This window comes from Lingula anatina, chromosome 7 (genome assembly GCF_051362555.1).
Source record: "Lingula anatina isolate TDL-2025a chromosome 7, LinAna3.0, whole genome shotgun sequence".
Classification (NCBI taxonomy): Eukaryota; Metazoa; Brachiopoda; class Lingulata; order Lingulida; family Lingulidae; genus Lingula; species Lingula anatina.
In genome coordinates, this window is record NC_141773.1 from 11,984,419 (window position 1) to 12,004,051 (window position 19,633).

General features: G+C 36.9%; 1 protein-coding gene across 1 annotated transcript in view; it reads right to left on the minus strand.

Moving 5' to 3' along the window:
- Nucleotides 1-19,633, minus strand: part of LOC106179063 (uncharacterized) — a 56,758-nt gene that overhangs the window by 23,690 nt on the left and 13,435 nt on the right. The window contains exons 2-3 of the mRNA XM_013562570.3: nt 16,913-17,071; nt 16,205-16,357 (exon numbers count right to left, since the gene is read on the minus strand). Of these exons, the coding sequence (XP_013418024.2) occupies nt 16,205-16,357; nt 16,913-17,071 (312 nt within the window). The remainder of the gene's footprint in view (nt 1-16,204; nt 16,358-16,912; nt 17,072-19,633) is intronic.

The following is a 19,633-nucleotide window of genomic DNA, read 5'->3' on the forward strand; positions in this document are numbered from 1 at the left end:
GAATTGGATCCAGATGCAAGCTAGTACTCATTGATAAATAAAATTGGTCAAGTTTCACATCACATTAATGTATTCCATCATGGAAAATGGCATATTTTTAAAAGAATATAAAATTACCCACCATGCATCTATTTATCTTCACTCACGAAGATAGATGCAAATCTTGTTTCCTAAAGTTTCACCGATCAGGTATTTTATCAAGATTCAAATATCACATCTGTTTCATCAAAGATCATACTGCACAAGTATTCTCAAAGGTTTGTATGCTTTTTTGCATTAAAGATGGATAAATTGCCACCTTTTTAAAAAGGTTAATATATCAAAAACACATATATACAGTATATATAAGTAAAATATTTCTTTCAAAAGTATTTTTTTCAATCTGTCTACAGTTTTGCTCAAAATATTCAATTCTTTTGAAAATAAAATGTTTTATGAGAAAATAACATATGTTACAATGTCCCTTATTTACACAACACATGTATGCAATGTATCAAACTGACATATGTTGACAATATACATCTTACGAAGTGAGATGCAATCAGACAAATTTTAAGTTGGAAAATCAAAACTGCGTCACCAGCTGGCCAAATAACTGAGGCACCACATAGCAAACTCGGGAAACATTCACAACCAGTTAACCTGCGGGCTAACTGATCTGCAGAACAAATATGGCAGACCAACTTGAAGGCTTTCTGCATAATTTCCCAAATAGACACTGAACAGATTTCCTGTGGGAATTCCAAAACAACCTTTCAACTGGGTCGGCCATATTTGATCCACAGATTAGTTAGTCTGTGGATCAACTTTGGTTGTGAATGCTTTATATCCATATTGGCCTATCTGGTGGGTATTCCAGACCTAAACCGGCTTAAATGGTAAACCAGTCTTAACGCGGCTTTATGTTATCACAATGGTCAAATCAGTAAAGCTGATAATCTGACCTTTTGTAACTGTTGTTATATCTGCTTATGTCACCATACATTTTGGAGGCATGGGCCTGCATGGTACGTTATTGTCTCATCATGTGTGTGATATATTTCCCTTTATGCAGATTGGAGGACGGAGTGGACACTGGAGTAACCACGATCATTTCTTATTACATGCTTCATCCTTTTTTAAAGTATATATAATGCACTCTAGACTTAACTATGGTAGAAGAAAATTTTATGAAAATTTGAAAAAATTTTCCACAGACAAGGTATGTCCTATCCCAAACTGTTGTGATTATTATTATCTATAAGACAAGAATATGACAATTCCTACTTTCTACTTTTATTCTACAGGCAAAAGTCAATTGTTTCCATGTGCATTACAAAAGTGCTTCAAGAAAACAGAAATCCAAAAACAGATATATAGATCATAATATTGGCAAAGGAAAATCCTTAAAATTTCCAGCAAAATTTCTTTTTTTTTTTGTGATATTAAGGTCTAACTCTGCCATTTTTTCACTAACCTTAAGGTAAAGATTAAAAACAAATTACCATTTTGATTATATAAAATGAATTGCCATATGATATAATTGTCTTTGTTAACATCAGTATTACATTTCTCCATAATTTTCCCCATTTGCCAACATATTTGGATTTTCTTCAAACTGCTACATCTGAGGCCCTTCAAACTTGCATGAATCAAATCCTTTCTTTCTTTCTTCAGTGAATGTTGCAAAAAATATTTACTACGCAGGATTTCTCAGAGATATGTATATTCATGATGCTCATTATCTATAATCATAATCACAACTAAAAAGGAGGGTGCAAAAAGTAATGCAAAAAAGGTGGCCATTTTTTTCACCAAAGCTCTCCCAGCAGGACAACACTTAAACACATTTCCCACTTTGATCTCCGTTATCTAAATAGGTGCCTTGTTTGTGAGCTTTAACATTTGGTTCTCATTCCTTCTGCAATGGGTGTGCAATCCATCACCATTACACAATGTGTAACTGACCACTGCTGACCAGTCTCCACTGACCACTGCCCAGTCTTCAGCCAGTCCATGGCATGTTCACACAGTTTTTTTTTTCTTTTCTTTCTTTTTTTTTTTTGTTTGTTTGTTTGTTTTTTTCTTGCTTTTTTTTTTTTAGTTTTTTTTTTCTTGGGGGGGGAGGGGGGTATTTCCAAAGCATGTTTAAAACCCCAATTATGAGGTCACACCAACATGAAAACAATAACAATTTCACATTTAACCCCCAAGAATAATTCTAAAGGGTGTAATTATTTATAATCATGAGAGACCTTTGCACAGCAACAAATTTTTTGGAAGCAATTTTCGGACACACTAAATTGGTTTTCTTTGCTCAAAAAATTTGCACAGTAAGACCAATTTCCATTTTTCCCACTTAAATCCAGAACCCCTGACGTTAATTTTACAAAACATGATGCCGCATTTGCATTGCAAGGTTGGGAACACACGCACGCACAAACACAAACACACACACACACAAGCTCAGGAGAAGTGCAGTCTACTGTAAATATTACATGATCAGGCTCGAAAAAAAAAAAAGCTGACTACATTAAGTTTGTACTAATTACCTTGACAACATGCTGTGACAATAGCAGGGATATTACAAACAACTCTTGATGAGTTTGTGTCCTGCTGTCACAGCTCTTTTGAACCTGGGGTTTGTTCTCAATAAGGAGCTTTTGCCTGAAAACAGGTCTTAACTTTTAGTCTGCTAACTATTTTAGTTTAATTTCACCCCAGATCGATCAGTAATACCTCAATCAAATGAAATATCATACCTTTTTGTAGAACAGATAAGCCATGACTCGGGCCAATAAAAACTTATTTAAGGACCAGTACATATGGAAATTATCTTAAATTAAAATAGCCAAAGTGTGTTGCCTAGAGATTTTTGGGCTGTGTAACTTTTTTTGGAGAACCGACTCAGAGCTTTTACAATGGGACGTGCCAGTTTGGCACCTGGTCTAAAATTTGTGGTGAGTAAACGCAGCCAGTAGACTGACCAGTCCACACCACAGGTCACTTGTCAGGCTCTCCTTGTGTTCTTGAGTTTCACTCACATAGTTTTGAGTCATTATCAGCAACCTAAGCATTCATTCCGTGTGCAAAATACATTTGCAGAAAAACCCATGTCCAAGGGGGGGGGGGAGGGGGGGGAGGAAGTGGGCACAGCCAACAGCCACATTTCCTTTTATGGGGCAAGGGTCAAATCATAATGCATCAATATTGCATCATCAAAGTTTTTATTTCTTAAAACTGAAATGTGCCTTTTTTTTATTACTTCAATATGTGTTAAAAGGCTTACATGTACTGATTGGCACAACTCTAATTTAAATGGTAATAACTGAAATGCCTGGTGGCATTTTTTCCCTATATTTTGAGGCTTAGTGATAGTATCTTTAATAAAGAAAAAACTTATTAAATTCTACAGCATATCTCCGTAAGGTTTAAATTTATAAGCTGTTCCAATACAGAAAATTAACTGAACATACGGCACCGCAAGCATATTAGAGTGCATTACCCTCCCCGAACATAAATATGTATAAGAAAGTAATTTAATTGTGGGGGTCAAGCGCACTTCCTCTGGTCAGTTGTTATTCCAGCCAGTTTCCCATTACTGACCAGTCTAAACATACAATGTAAATCACATGGAAATAAAGTGGGCTTGCTACAACTTAGATAAAAGTTACTTTACTGGTTAGATGGTTCCAATTCCTTTGAAAGAAGACTATTTATTCTCACACCTATCATAAATATTCTCTGTGTTGAATGGGGCATACACTTAATGTCTTGAAAGGGGAGGGGGGGGGGGGGGTAGAGAAGGCAATATCCACCTGTATCTGTGTAACTGGTACAGAGTTAATAAAAGTTTTCAAAAATTTTGATTTTTTTTTTCTCCTTTTTTTTCCCATTCTTCCCTAAATTTTGGTTATGTGCCTCTTAACATGACTAAAGCTGATGTGTCATCAAGGATTTTCCATTTAAATGGTCCAGGTAAATTAAATACCGCCATACTGTCCATGGCTAACAAGGTATCAAAACTGCACAAAATACACACTTTCTGACTGTACACAGAACGATTAGGCGATTACACATAAAATATGACACATTTCCTCACAACAGATGTGCACCATAAGTACCGCAAATCCCATAGTGGATATCTTCTTTTCTGAGAAAGAACTCAGTCACCTCCATTTCTACAAAATACAGTGAAAGAAGAAGCAAGAGCTAGCAGGCAAAAAAGGAAGAAAAATTTGAGCACTTAGGCTAGCCATTGATAATGATAACCATTGATCAACAATGGTCATTGTTGAGTAAGAATAAAAAAAAACATAAAAAGAAAAAAATCCAAAAAGGTGCATGTCTGTGAGAGATGGAACAGAGACAGAAAACTAAGTCTGAAAGTATTACATAACAGGTCGAGACTATCTGGACTAAGCACTGACTTAATATAATTTAAGGCATTTCCACCCAGCACCTTCTTCTGTCAGCTAATGGGGAATAACAGGCGTGCAAAAGGGAGCATCTCAAAGAGAAATAATGTACTAAAAAATCATAATTGTCCAATTCCTATATATGTAGAATGTTTTTTTTTTTTTTTGTCTTCATGAATTTCAGAGTTTTATTCATGAATTTCAGAGTTTTATAAACTTTTTAAGACAACATTAATAACTTTTAATATGTAAAACTGAGTTTTTAGAAAGAAACCATGCAGAAATTTATTTTCACCTGTGACACATTTTTGTTTTTATTTCTATCTTGCTTTTGGTGTTAATGAAAATAAAATATTGCATTGTTACAAAATGATAGTATCTAAATGACTGTACTCATCTTAATGCCCCAGGAAGAAATGTAGCCATTAGTCATGTACAGAAAGGCCGAGCATGCTTGGGAGATTATGCAGAGGAAAAATACATAAGTCAGTTTTCAAGAAAACTTTTACACACACACACACACACACACACATCTAAATTTCAACAAAAAAAGAGACTCAATGTCAATGAACCACAAAGCTACTTCAAAATTCAAAAAAATTATTTCATAGATTCTGACCTTTGTAAAAGAAAATATCTTAACACCTTCCTCCAAAAACTCACAAAAACTCCACTGACTTCAGGGGCATAATGAATAACTGTGACCAATCTTCCCAATCTTTTATTCCAAATTAAAATCTCTGAGGCATAAATTGTTCACTGTTGCCTAATGCATCCACAACGAAGAGTCAGAGGTCAGTTCAAGTGCATAAACGAGAAGTAGGGAAACCTCAGTGAATTATCACACTTAGATGTAATGAAAATAAACAAATACAAAACCGTACAAAAAGAAACATTACAAGGGAAGAACAGAGAGCAGCACCACAAGCATGTTCCCCGTCAAAAGAAAATCATGATTTTTCCACTGGTCAATAGTGGTTCATAAGAGAGGCGAAAGTGTTACATCACCAGTGCTATATGCACCACGGTAACCACCCGTAAGAGAAGAAAAGAAAGCAAGGACTCGGCAACAGAGTAATTGCAGAATTAATTGAACCAATTTCCACCAAGCCATCTGCCGACTAAAGAGTTACGCAATCGTTACTGCTGTATCAAAATTAATCGCACAAATAACACTAGGGCTTTGAGATTATGCGAGTTGGGGCTAACAATGCATCCCATTGCCGTGCTTCAGCGTAACTTTAAGTCAACACCGCCAATCAATTGTCCGCATTTGTCTGCATTTGTCTACCCTGTTGTGTGGAATTCAATGTCCTTGGGCAAATAATTCGCTGCCATCCAATGGAAGTGGTCATTGGGACCTGCGTATAATACTTCCACAATATCGACCCAATCTGCAGTAATATTGCCAGAGCTTGGCAAAAGGCATGTTCCCCATTCAATAGACTCTGCTTATCCCAGTCCATATAACCAATTACCGCATCTAGGGTCTCCCAGCGCAGAGCTCAATAAGAAATATCCACACCAGGGTCTTTCAAGCTTAGGCCCAGGGGGCCCCAGCTATGGATTTCCATTGTTATAATATGAATGGTCAGTTTGGATCAATACTTCTGTGAGCCTTATGGGTTTGTGTAAATATGAGATTATGCAGGAGGCCATAACTCACCAGTAACTCCATGAGCCTTTCCACTCAGGGGTCAAGCAGACAGAAATATCTCAACGAGTGCTGTAATCTGTTTAACTGACCACTGAAACTGACCGATCTGGAACAGTCTAGACTTTTCCTAGAGCAGTATAGCACTGGTTACTTAGACTGAGAATTGATTTTTTTTCATCCAGATTTGGACTGTATATATCTGTTACCGCTCTCAGCTCTGGGTTTTGTATATTTAAACATACTTACATTACAAGAAATTATCTCTAGGTTACAGGGATCCTTGTGTTGTCAAGTGGTTTCACGAGGCTAATCAAAGAAGATAAATTAAAGACGCCCCTCTTCCAATTTGGCTAAATAAAAGGCCAGATAATTAACTCAATCAGACAACAACACCCTCGTCTAATTTTGTTACCTAAGTAGGCAGATATAAATTGTCCCACTTCGATTGAAGATCACTCTGAGGGTATTTATTACCATCCTTTTGCTTAAATTGTTGCTCAAGAAGGGTAAATCCGTCAGTTTTGAGAGTAAAATTTGGGATAGAATTTAAAGCAATCGGATCATTTGGCAAAAATGGAATCGAGCAGATTTAGTGTTGGGGATGTCCTTGCATACTCCTGCCTTTTAATTTAACTTGTTGATTTTTTTTTTCATTCATTTATTTTAAGTATTTTTTAAAGGAAAGAATATCAATAGTTGCTTTCTTCCCCTTTTTTATTTGGTGGAGGTTTTGATCAACAGAATCTGAAACAACAATGAGAATTTGTTTCTTAAACACATTTTCTTTTCTACAATGGTTTCATAAAATCAGTTTTACTGGTACGTAACAAGTGAGAATTTCAATATTTTCCCCCCAACAGCCCACAAAACAAAATCCCCAGTTTTTTAACAAAAAAAACATTTGCAACATTCATTTAATTACTATCATAACTGTTGTTATTGTTGCTCTGATGGAAACCCTCTAAATAAAAGATTTTGTCAAGTAAAAATTTTTGAAGGAGATAGATACGGAAATTTATTAATTCCCTTGCCCCACACCTGACCTTACAATATACCACTCACTGATGTGACCAGGTACATACCCATATATGTATAATAAATATGTACTTGGGAGTATATCTCAAGTTTTCATCAGTAAAACATAGGGTCCTATCTGAAGTCCAAATCGGCCAAATGACCACTCTTGATGTGCACTTCTCTTCACTCATTTTAAGGTCCACTTTTCAACTGACTAATAATGAACTTCAAGTTTATGACACATGGCCTATACATGTTTTATTTATTTATTTTTCCTCTTATTCGTCCATCCCGAAGTGACCCAATGATTTTCTAGTGATTTAAGTGAGGTAACAAATTTCTACACCAAAATGTACAGTAAGGATTTCTTTGGTGTTCATTTAATCATCAAGAAAATGATGGTGCACTTGAAATACATAGGTCTTACTAATCCGTTACCAATATTTTCATATCATATTCATTAAAATGACACAAAAAAGACTGTGGGAAAAACAGTGCCATAAAACAAAGCCATTAAATTTTAGGCACTGCATTTTTATATGTGCAGCAACATTTGCCCTTAGAGAAAAAGCACAAAAAGAATTACAACAGTCATGGTACATAGAAACTATCCTCACACAAAATGGCTTCCATTCCCATCATATCCCAAGGTAAAAAGTAATAAAATCAAATAACAATTATTTGAACCCAATCTAAACCTCCTGGCAGATTACTAGTGGTAAAAAATATTCCAAAAGAAGAAATGAAGTCAAGTGTTTCAAAGGAGAACAAGCTATAATTGCTCCCCCCCCCCTCACACACACACATATATACACACACACACACACACAAGCACACACACACATGCTTACACACACACACGCACACACACACGCACACACACACGATCAATCAACCACCGAGCTGCATGTCATTAACTAGAAAACAGACGCCACCAACAGAATCAAAGTTAGATCGTTCATATGTATGCTGGCTAGCTGTAATAATTATGCATCATAGTTACCAACAGGCACTGCTGACACTAGGGAGAATCATGGTTAATACAGAGGAGATGCTGCATTATTCATGAGGCTACCAGCATGGTCATGTTTAAGTTAACGATGGACGGAAATCATCGCTGACTGCTAAAGGTGCAGGAAAAGGCATAAAATAAAAGAATACAGGCATATCTGAAAACAACACATGTTCTAGTTTATGGGCACTTCATTTTCATTAGGTGCTTTTAATCGTATCTAAATGAAAAAATAACTGAATTATAAGCATCACAAATACGTTGAATAAATTCTAAACCCATCATCAATTTATGTTCCACTCAAAAAAATATTGCATTTCAAATATCAGACCTCTAGAGAAACTAATAAGATTACTGAACAATTAATGATGAAGTATCTAACCCACGCATAATACAGATTAACCCATTTCCATGCCCCTTAACTCAAGTAATCCTCTAAACAGAACACGAAAACTATGTTCTATTATCACCTGAATCTAGAAAACAACTTACTAATACCTTGTCAGGCCTCTAATTATTCACACCTCTCCTAATATCCACTACTGATGAAATCAAGAAGGAGCTCCATTTAAAGTGTTAATTGCCTCCCCTTATGCCTTATTCTCTCTATCTTATTTCCTGCTAATTTGTTACAAACTGTTTCTGCAATGCACTAGGTATTTAGTATAAATGGTCTGAATGAGAGAGAGGGGGGGGGTCTAAATGAGAGAGAGAGAGAGAGGGGAGGGGAGAGAGAGTTGAATAGCAGTCAAGTTTTCCACATATTTTCAGGCTATCTAGCTATCTGCTTCTTTATATCTTACTCAGTATATCTACCGCCAGCAGTGCCAATATGAAGGACCTTTTTTTAAACAGTTCTTAGTGTGCTTCATCAATTCAATATTTCATCATTAATCTAGCAAAAGCACATCCAGTGAAGTGCCTAACCATGTTAATCTTTTGTCATGCCAACACGCCAGTTATAAAAACACTATTCATTTTTGACATTCTTTATGATATCCATTCGCATATGCTCCTAGCTGAGTATTTAGCACCCTTTCCTAGAATGTAGTCCTTGTTTAAAATCGAACGTAAGGCCATAAGTTGACTCTTGTCTCATCAATGGAAATAACGTTTCCAAACCAACTTCCTCCCTTCCCCTTCATTTCCCTCATTACTCCCATTCCATTGACCAAACCTTTTAAATATTGCGCCTTAACAAAGGATATGTGCCCCTGACAAAACACAACTACAAGCAGAACAAACAAGTATTCAGTTGTGTGCTCTCAGGCGTGACGACCTATATCGACAAATAACCCCTCCTCTGCCCTATGCCACACTCCCACACACACACGCACATACGTGCACGTACAAACACATTCACACACACACACAAATTATCAGTACTTACTCCATAAACTAAACATAGACTCGGTGGTCGGGAAGAACCCCATCCCTGCTGTGGAACCCCCAGCCGCCGTCATGGAATTAAACCCTGCCCCCATGGCTGCGGCCGCACTGGTCATTCCTCCGGCAGACATCCCTGGGCCAATCCCTGGGGCCTGGCCCGGGGAGGTCTGACCCCCCTGCATCTGCCCATTGTTATAAACCAGTGGGTTCATCTCCATGCCCCCAGTAGACATGTTTATCAGTCCACCTCCGTCCATCTTGGTTGCCTATTAATTCCGCCTCCTCAGCACAGTCCAGTCAGTCAGGTAACTTTACGCCACTTTCTGCTTGGGCGATTCTAAAGTGCGTGTTTTGTATCCTTACTTTATCTTCCAGAGTTGGCTTAAAGTTACTTTCCTTTAAGCCACCAAGGCACAGCACGTACGAAATAAAGTCCACCTGGATGGAAAAAGCCACCACTTCAATTTAAATGGTGTTTGTTCCACAGCCAAATACTGTCCAGTTTTTTTTTAATTATCTGGCCAATTTTCACTTGACCCTTAAAATGAAAAAAAAAGTCCTTGAGAAGTATACCTGAATTTGAGGTAGTGTCCACTAAAATACCTGAGACTGGTCACTCTTTTACAAACCTCTGGTCATTTATACACTGGCCAATATTTGCAGCAAGCAGGCTTAAGTGTTAGTTGCCGTAACACTCCTAGGTAATGATATTATCAATGGTCAGTTCTTCACTCTAGCCAAACTGGTCAGTAAAGTTGATATTCTAGTCAAGCCTTGTCTTCTCAAAACAACAAATGAAAGGTCACTGGAAGTGGTCAGCTTGCTTGGTATGTATGTCCAGTGCAAGTCCACTCAACTGATTACCCTAAATCAAATTTCTAGCTCAAGATCTGATAACCCTCTCAGAAATTCCAAATTTTCAGTTCTTCTTCTCTACCAACTGACCAGCCAACACAGAGTCCATTCAGTGTCCAGTCCAGTTCAGTCCACTATTTATCAGTGTAATTCCTCAGCTATATCCACGCAATGTTTTCAACATTCCAATAACACCAGGAAAAAACAGCAGCTTACGTTACCCAGTGCGCTTTAACACAAGGGCACTTACATTAATGGGCCCCGTCCTGTCCTATGCCAGTAAATAGATTGGAACAGCGCGGTGGTGGCTATAATATGTTATGTTACTATTATGCATACTATCTATCTATATAAATATCCCTGAAGGACTGTATCCACACACACTCACACATACAAATACAGTGTGATGGTCCGTGCTCACCGCTGGCTCCACCAGATAAAACAGAAGTTGTTATCTCCGCAAGCTATACGATTATATATGCTTAACTCTGCACACCAAACTGACCACAGGCAACTAACAGTGACCTCTCGACCTTTGGCTGACCAATGACCAATAGAAGCAAGCTAGGTGGTGCTGGTCAGCCTTAACCACTGCGGAGTTAATGTGAAATGAAAGTGGCCCAGGTCGTGGATAGTTAATGTGGGGGCAGTAAGGTATATGGCATTACTTTCCTCATCCATCCTGGTACTGTTCATATCAATTCACCAATGATATAAGCCAACGTGGGCCATTCCTGGGGCTACCAATGGTGTAAGTTTAAACTGAACTCCTCTGGCTAAGATTATGTCACTGCCAAGGGTACAGCAGGGGGGTGTACACATCTGACATTCCTTACAATTGTGCAGATGCTGGGGCCAAAGTGGGAGGGTGAGAGAAGTAAACGCCCAATGCAATTTTCCTCGGAAAATATGGCGACAGTGGAAGAGAAACAATGGATCACAAGCACAGGTTATGTAATGTCTTTAAAATGTCACAGCTGATGAGGATGGAGTTGAGGGGTACCAACGTGCGGCATTCCTGGGGCTCCAACTGTAATTTGACACTGAAATGCTAACATCACAACACTGCTGAGGGTTTAATAGGGGTGTACACATATGGGAAATCTTGGCTTTACTTGCCAATAGAATGTCACTGGTAAGTCAGAAACTGGATGATGTTGATATCTGCTACAGATGGTACAAATGGAGAATTTTTAAATCCTAAAATAAAGCAAAGTTTATCAATTCTGAGGGTGGAAAAGGTAGGTACAAGTGTAATTCTACCACATATGATTGGTGCTTTTATTTGTAATTTTTTTATATATCACTAGAATGGTTCTAGCTAGTGCCAGGGTTCCGGGTTCTGATGCTAGGGTTCACTTATCCTTATTTACCTCTTAGCCATCTAAGTTGTGTTTCATAGAGTATAGATCTAAAACACCCTGTCTTCTAACTCATTTGTATAGATTATTATTGTCTTGACAAAGTTTTTTTTACCATAACTGGTGACAGTGATCCTCTTGGATATTCCAATACATTTATTTTTTTTAACACGTTTATTAGTTTATGAGAATTATAATTAGTGTACATATATGGAGAAGGCAAATCGCTATAAGCATTATATGTTCATCTAAGATAACTTTAAAATGTAACTAAATTACTAATTAATGTATATTCATTATAGAGAAAAAAAGAAAAAAAGTCATATTATGATAAAAATTGATTGGGTGCGATTCTTTCTAAGAAAATTTAGACCAATAATGCAAAACTGATTTTGTAGTCTGCTATCAAATTTTAGCAGTGTAAGCTGTAAGACAGGTCCCCTGAGTGCTTTTTAAATATTTTTCTCAATATTATCTTTTCTTTTCTTTTCTTCAACATCACCTCAATGTCTTCCCATTTAAAACCAACTCCATCAGATCATGAAGACAAAAAGATGGTTATTTCCAGTAATTCAAGAGACTCCTTAAGCCCCAGCTGGTTTTCTACTTTCCAGCCAATTACTTTTAACCCTTAGCAGCCTCAAAAGTGAACGCTTTTCCTGAGATATTTCATTAACATGGTTCTAACTGCCTGTCCATGTTCACTTTCCCTTTGGTGGCCCCTCAAATCCTTATAACTGTCCATTGTGTAATCCCCATCAAATTATTCCCTTTCAGTTGACATTGCTTCCAACATGCTATTTTTCTCTGTTTGATATCCAAACAACTGGACACAATATTTGCCATCATCTATTGAGGTCTCCCCCCCCCCCCCCCCCCCATCCTCTTCTCACCTAATACTGGACACTATTTAAAACCTCCTATAAAGTCTCATGACTTCAAATAAAATTCACCACTTCTCCAGATGTTTAAACACTTCTCCAACAGTCTAAGTCACTGATGTCTCCCGAATTATTAATATTTCTTTCATTGGCAGCCTCGCAATTTTGATGTTCCTTTTTTAAAAAAAATCCCCAAAAAACTCAAAACTCATTCCCAAAACTCAAAACCTAGGATTAGCTCCTTGGTAGCCCCAGGTAGCGCTGACCAACTATCATATTATTAATGGCAGATGAGATGGTTATGGACTTCAGAATAAGCTACACTTCATTATATGAAGATGCATAAATGCACTGCTGGCATCATTATATATATCATAATCTATCAATGTAAAGTATGCTGGACCTGCTGCAATAAAATACAGAATTAACAAAAGTGGTGACTGATTGATTGATTATTATTGTTCATCCATATCATGCCCAGGTGCATTATCTTTTTTCTTTACAAAATATGAACTAAATTGAAACAAATGATCAGGACATGTTAGTGAAAGTTCCCTGATCTTAAGGTTTTTTTTTTTTTTTTTTTGAAAAGGTCACAAATGTTGCAGTAAATACCTGTACGCAATACAAGTGCAAGGACATTCTTAAAAAGTTATAAAAAAACTCTTTATAGTTAATATCACAAATATTTACATAGCTAGCACATCTTGTGTCATGCTCGTTTTCTATTTTCTTTCTTTTAAATCTTCTTAACGCAGATGTAATTGACAAGACCTCATGGTGGCAAGGCGACTTGACTCACTTTGCGAGATCCTGGGGGCACTAAATGGTTGTTGCATGATTTTCTCATCACATACAAAAAGATTCAATGAGCTGCAGTCATCCAGAAAGACAGCATGCTCAGATAGATACACGATAACAGGCTAAAAAGGATTTCTAAAAAGGAACTTCATCAGACTAAAATTTTTATCTATTTCAAATTAATCTAAGCATTAGTAATTACATAGTGGTGCACCCTTTCAAGTATATAGTTCACCGTGTGTGTGTGTGTGTGTGTGTGTGTGTGTGTATGTGTGTTTAAAATGTTAGCTATTATTGTGCTATAAATCAGACCAAATAATTCATCGAAGTGAACTGCTACCGAACTGTCTTAATTGAGTCAAAACGGACTAAAAGTTTGGCTTTTAATGAAAATACAAACTACAAGCTAACAGTACAAAAAGGCCCCCTGGCAATATATGTTAGTAACACTCTGTACTCCGTAGCACCTTGGTTATATTCATTTTGTAATTATGTGACTGCAGGCAATATTCCACATGTTTATTGTCCATTTCCACACCTAGCAGACTATTTGGTGATTAGTGTACAAAAGAGAAAAAAAAAACAGCAATGAAAGACTGAGCAAATATTTTCTCTCTCTTAATTCTCTCCATTACATAGCTCTCCTATAGCTCTCTCTTTTAATTCATTTTTCTCTCTGTCAGTGCAATGAAATGATGCACACATAACAATTGCAAAAATGGGCTGCACATCAATAATGCAAAGGAACATGGTTAATGTTTCAAAAACCCACTGTCAAAGCTCTAATCGCTAAAAGCCATCATCATACAATTTTCATAGATATGCACAGAGAACGTTAACCCTGTGGACACGATGATATTTTTTAAAAATGCAGCTAAAAAATCAGCTAGATGTTGGTCATATGGCACATATTTTTTACAAGCCCCTGGTCTTAAACACTACATTAGCATTGGTAACTTTACTATTTATGTTTAATTTTTGCATTATTAAATATTGCTCAATAAAATATCTCAAAACACTGTTTTTGAACCACATATATGCAACCTGGACTTAAAATGCAAATCCCCTACTGTTGTATCAGTTACTACTGTTCTGTCAATGTTTCTGACCCCATTCTCCTCCAAATCCCACAAAATCCCGTTGCTTTTTATTTCTGAATCACATAACTTTGGCCTAACTTGAGATATCCCCATTACAATGAAAAAAAGGTAGACTAGAATGACAGTTAAAAATCACATCAACATAGCCTGCAAAATATACCTGGCATGCTATTCCATTCAATTATAACATTTTAACTTAGTATGACCATCTCTGTATACTAAACGTGATCACAATATCTAACCACAAAAGATCTATTAATCTTGTGCTGTCCCATCATTGGTCATAGAAATTGTGGCAAGTTGCCTGCTGCTGTTGACACACGAAACCTAAGAGTTACGCTAGTATGTTGTTCTGAATAACTGAAAACAGATATCGTATAATGATATATATGCCACATCCAAAATTACAGGAGGTAATATTCATGTATACAGATATTTAAGGGAATGCATGTTTGACACATTTGTCAGCATGTCATATGTGTAAGTATCCATATGTTGACAAATGTATGCTAGTTAACACGTTTTACATATGTCTTATTATAATGCATGTGTGAAAGTTGTAAAAACTGGAAATCCTGCAAATGAACTGGCAAATTTTCATTGCACTTAGACCATATGAAAAAACGATCAAAATGAAGACGGAAAATCCTGAAAGAATGTATAACCTTGAAAACTTTCACCTGCAATTATATTATGTTGTTCTAGCAATAAATATGTAAAGTTCGGTGAAGGGCTAACAGCAATAATCTTTCTTTTCTATAGGTTAAAACTCAATACTTACCCATGAACCACAGATTCAGCATTTTCTTATTTGACAAGTACATTTTACAATTAATGGTAATAAAAACATGAAAATGATAATTTCTCACAAAACTCAAATAAACTGATTAATTTTATTTTCCAAAAGGATGTCATTCCATAATGATAAGAAGACTGAAATGATGTGAATTTCTTTTTTTCTTTTTTTTTAGGTATTTAAAATGTATGGATTATTACTATACTGATCACGTTTTTGGTCAGGTTGATCGCATGACAAAAACAAGCTCAATCCGACCACTACATGCAAACATCACACCAAATATACACAGGACATAAAAACACATCGACCGATTACCACACCTTAATCAGGCATCTTCAGTTTATGTATTACCGTGGTAACGGTTGTTAATCCGTTCTTACTGGTGCAATTCCATTATGTGAGTCTCGAGAGGGTTCGAATAATGATTGGCCAGGCAACCAGACTCTAGGCTCATCTAATAAATACAGGCTATCCAGCGATTAAAATGTTTGGTTCCAAAACATGTTGTTGTTGTTTTTTTTTAGGTTAAAGCTTAACTTCTTTTTTCAACAAATGAGTAATAAAACAACATCAATGTTCAACAAATCAGGAATAAAATTGGTGAAAATAACATCCTTGGCCCATGCAATCCAATTCAATAGGTGCTAAAAGGGGTTTTATTTGGTTATATAATTTACTTTGCAAGGAGAAAATGACTTCAATAATCCAATTTCTTTAGTCACTCAAGAGTATTACTTGAAAATGTAGTACTCTCTATTTAAGATAAATCAAGTTCTTTATAATTAAAAATAGCTATCCATTTTTATCTTTAGCCAAACAGTCACTTCTTATCTTCAGCCAAAATGTTAGCAAATTTTTCATTGCATCGCATGGATGTGAATATCTTTTCACAAGTTTATTTTATGGAGGTAAACTAATATATATCCGTATCTTACCACCATAGCTGGGATCGAGGAGGTAGTCAGCCATAGGACCCATGAGGTGCGCCCGTGCCTGTGCGATGCGTTTTTCCGACAACCGTCTCATGGGGACTGGCTTTGCTAGCGAGGCTGCTGCGGCTCCCATGTCTTTCGGGTCATCAGGATTTCCTGGAATCAACAATGTCGATGTTTAATTGTTTGATTCTTCTGTTCGTGTGGGAAGGGGAGTGAATAAGGAAGAGCAGGCATTTAATTTGTATTTAGAGGGATTACAAGTTTATATCAATCTCCCTTTATAAAGGTGAATATAATTTGTCAAATGAAAAGAGTATATATATGTTTTTTTTTAATCAAATAAATCAATAAACATTATTTTTGCAGTAACAGCTACAGACAAAATATACTTGGTGTAAGAAATGTCAAAATACCCAGAGATGTACCCACAGTCAAGCACCAAATTCAATTCAAAATCTCATAGCCTGGTGCTAAATATCTAAGTGCATTAGAGGAGACTTCTTCTGATATCCACATCACGCAGGGAATGCCAACTGATTGTGATAGGGGGATACAGTGCAGGTCAACACACATACACTCTCTCTCACTGTGTCATCATTTCAGACACTCTCTCTCTCTCTCTCTCACACACATACACACACACCATTTCAGACTTTTCTCTCTCTCTCTCTCACACACACACACACACACATCAATTCAGTCACTAACCTGTGGGAACGCTTGGGAACATGTGCTGGTACCCTGTGGATACGGACATATCAGGGCTGTTTGGCATGGACGCTTGACTGGATGGGTTGGCTGGATTGTCTTGGGAACCAGGGTAATGGTTACTATAGAAACCAGCTAGCTGTGACTTGCCATTTGATCCTGAAATTGAATTAGTTTTTTAAATAAGATGATTTTTCTTCTTAAGTTTTTTTTTCCCCAGGGATGCCATTTAGTGGACAAGTTGGATAATATGGAGTGATGTCTAAGGGAGCACCTTGGCCAATGATATTTTTGGCTCCCAAAAAATTGGGGAATCTGCCGATAGTCAGAAAAATAACATCTGTGTGTGCCACAAAACATGTGACTCAGAGGTAGAATCACAATTACTAAGGTTTTATTCATTGCTCCAAAAATCCACCATGAACTGGGAAAACTAAATAAGTGTATCTTGTGATATTTCTTCATCAATTGTAAGAGTGCAATATTTACTAGTATACTAAAAACGATTCATTTCGGATTTTTCACTTGAAAAAAAAATAACAAACACATGCACCATACTATGACCATTTTCATTTAAAAACCAATAATTTCCTTAGACAGGGAAAATTTATATAAACTCCCTGCTCTGTGTGGGCCGACTCTTTTACAGACAACCGACTTCTGAATCAGTTGAAAATACGTCTTTAAGAAACAAGATAAGTGGTTTCCATCTGTCTCTCTCAAATCGGCCAAGTCCCATGTCATCTTATCTCCCCACAATGAGACCCTGAGATCAATAAAAGTATATTTATACATGCACTCATTCCCACTCCCTCCGAGCACTAGCAAAGATGGAATCATGTCTTTATAAAAACCTTCTGCAATGACCAGAAATAAAACCAATGCAGCCACACCAAAGACATTTTTCACTGACCTGGTCAAATGATTTGATTTCATTAGTTTTAAATATAACCATACATCCTGTATGAAGGGGAACAACAAAGGTGTTAACATTATAATGGGCAAAAGTATCTTTGGTAAAGACAGTAGAAAGATAGCGGTGAACAGCAATGGATGAAATACATTATCTTATTGAGAAAAATATGGGAAAGCCAAGGAAAAAATAATGAACTTCACTTTCCCTATATAATAACTGGTTTATCTTCAATTTGTTGAATCATTGTCAATTCAAATTCATTTTGCCAAACCATATCATTGGTGTGGGGAAAAAAAAAGCTAATAAGCCCTCAAATTCAAAGAAACTAAATCCCAAAAGCAAACCCTGCACCGAGACCCAGGTTGCCTTGGCAACCATCCCACCATGCAACCTAATAATGTCCATCGAGAGACAAGAGTTACACAATTCCATCTCCTGCAATTTAATCTAATCTGACTACAGTGAAAAGCACAGGGAAGCCCACCGCTCTATGATTAGGAACAATGCAGCCCCTGGTTCTCTTTGTAATGGTGGAAGAATGCCTTCCTCTTGAGCACAGGTGTACCTTACAATTTGATCAGCTTACTTGGGGCTTGGTTTACGAAGATGGACTAAATCAAGCGCTGGACTTGTGTTGATTATCTCACCCTGATGTAATCTAAGCAGCCATAATGGACCACAGGGGTCTGGTAACGCAGGGCCATGGGGGGAAGTCTCAAAATGTGCTGAATGTTTTTTAGTTTCACCACAACCCATATCTTTATAATGATCTATTTGACTGTAGATTTCACTTTGAAAATTGGTAATTTAATTACGCTCCTTAATGGGCCTCAAATTTAATTCTGAATAGGTTTTGATTCTTCGTGAGTGTATACATTTATGTTTAAGGGGGTGTTACCAGTAGAACGTACTATGAAAAAATAAATATATAAAATAATTCCCAAGAGACTAAGTTGCACTGTAATATTGAAGATGGCTGGAACAAAAAACAAGCTTTCCACTGGAAAAATAGCTCCTTCTGCAAAACACAGCTGGTAGGATTAATATGTAGACAAGCAAGCTCAAACATGAAAAAAAAAAGGTGTAAAACAAGTCCCAAGAAAAATGTCAACATTGGGACTTGCAAGTCGAAGATAATTTCCATGACTGGTTTAATATCTCATAGAGGCCCGGAATACCTTCTTGTTTCTGATACTACACTGACATGACATAATGCAAAAATAATAAATTATACATAAAAGAAGACCAATATGAGGAGATAATTGCATTCCTCACTCAGTCAGCAATGTTAGAGTGATACATCATTGGTGCATGATGTTTTCACCACTTGTTTGAAAGGAAGAAGTCACAATGCTTCTCCAGATCTGATTCGACTCCAACAGAAGCAAAAAGTACCCTTTTTTCTTCATGCTCTCTCTCTCTCTCTCTCTCTATCTTTCTCTCTCTCTCTCTCATCTTTTCAGCCCCTGCCCTTTGCTCCTTAAGATCCCTTTATGCAGTCTGTCCCTGCTGTACACCAGCCCTCTAAATCCCAAGTGAAATAAATTGGCCATTCAAGATTGCAACTCCATTTTCTTGCCCATATCAAAAGACTAGACATCTTTGAAGAAGCTATAGACAGTTTCATTAAAACGAAAACCACTTGGTATTGATTTTATTGCCATTGCCAGTTGTCATTTAACACAGTTGTACATTCTACAGATTGGCGTGTATATTGACTACGCACACCGCATTTCTAGTACAGATGTCATAGACCTCGGTCATAGATGTCACGCAAGTCTTTATCCAATGACCCATCTGATCAT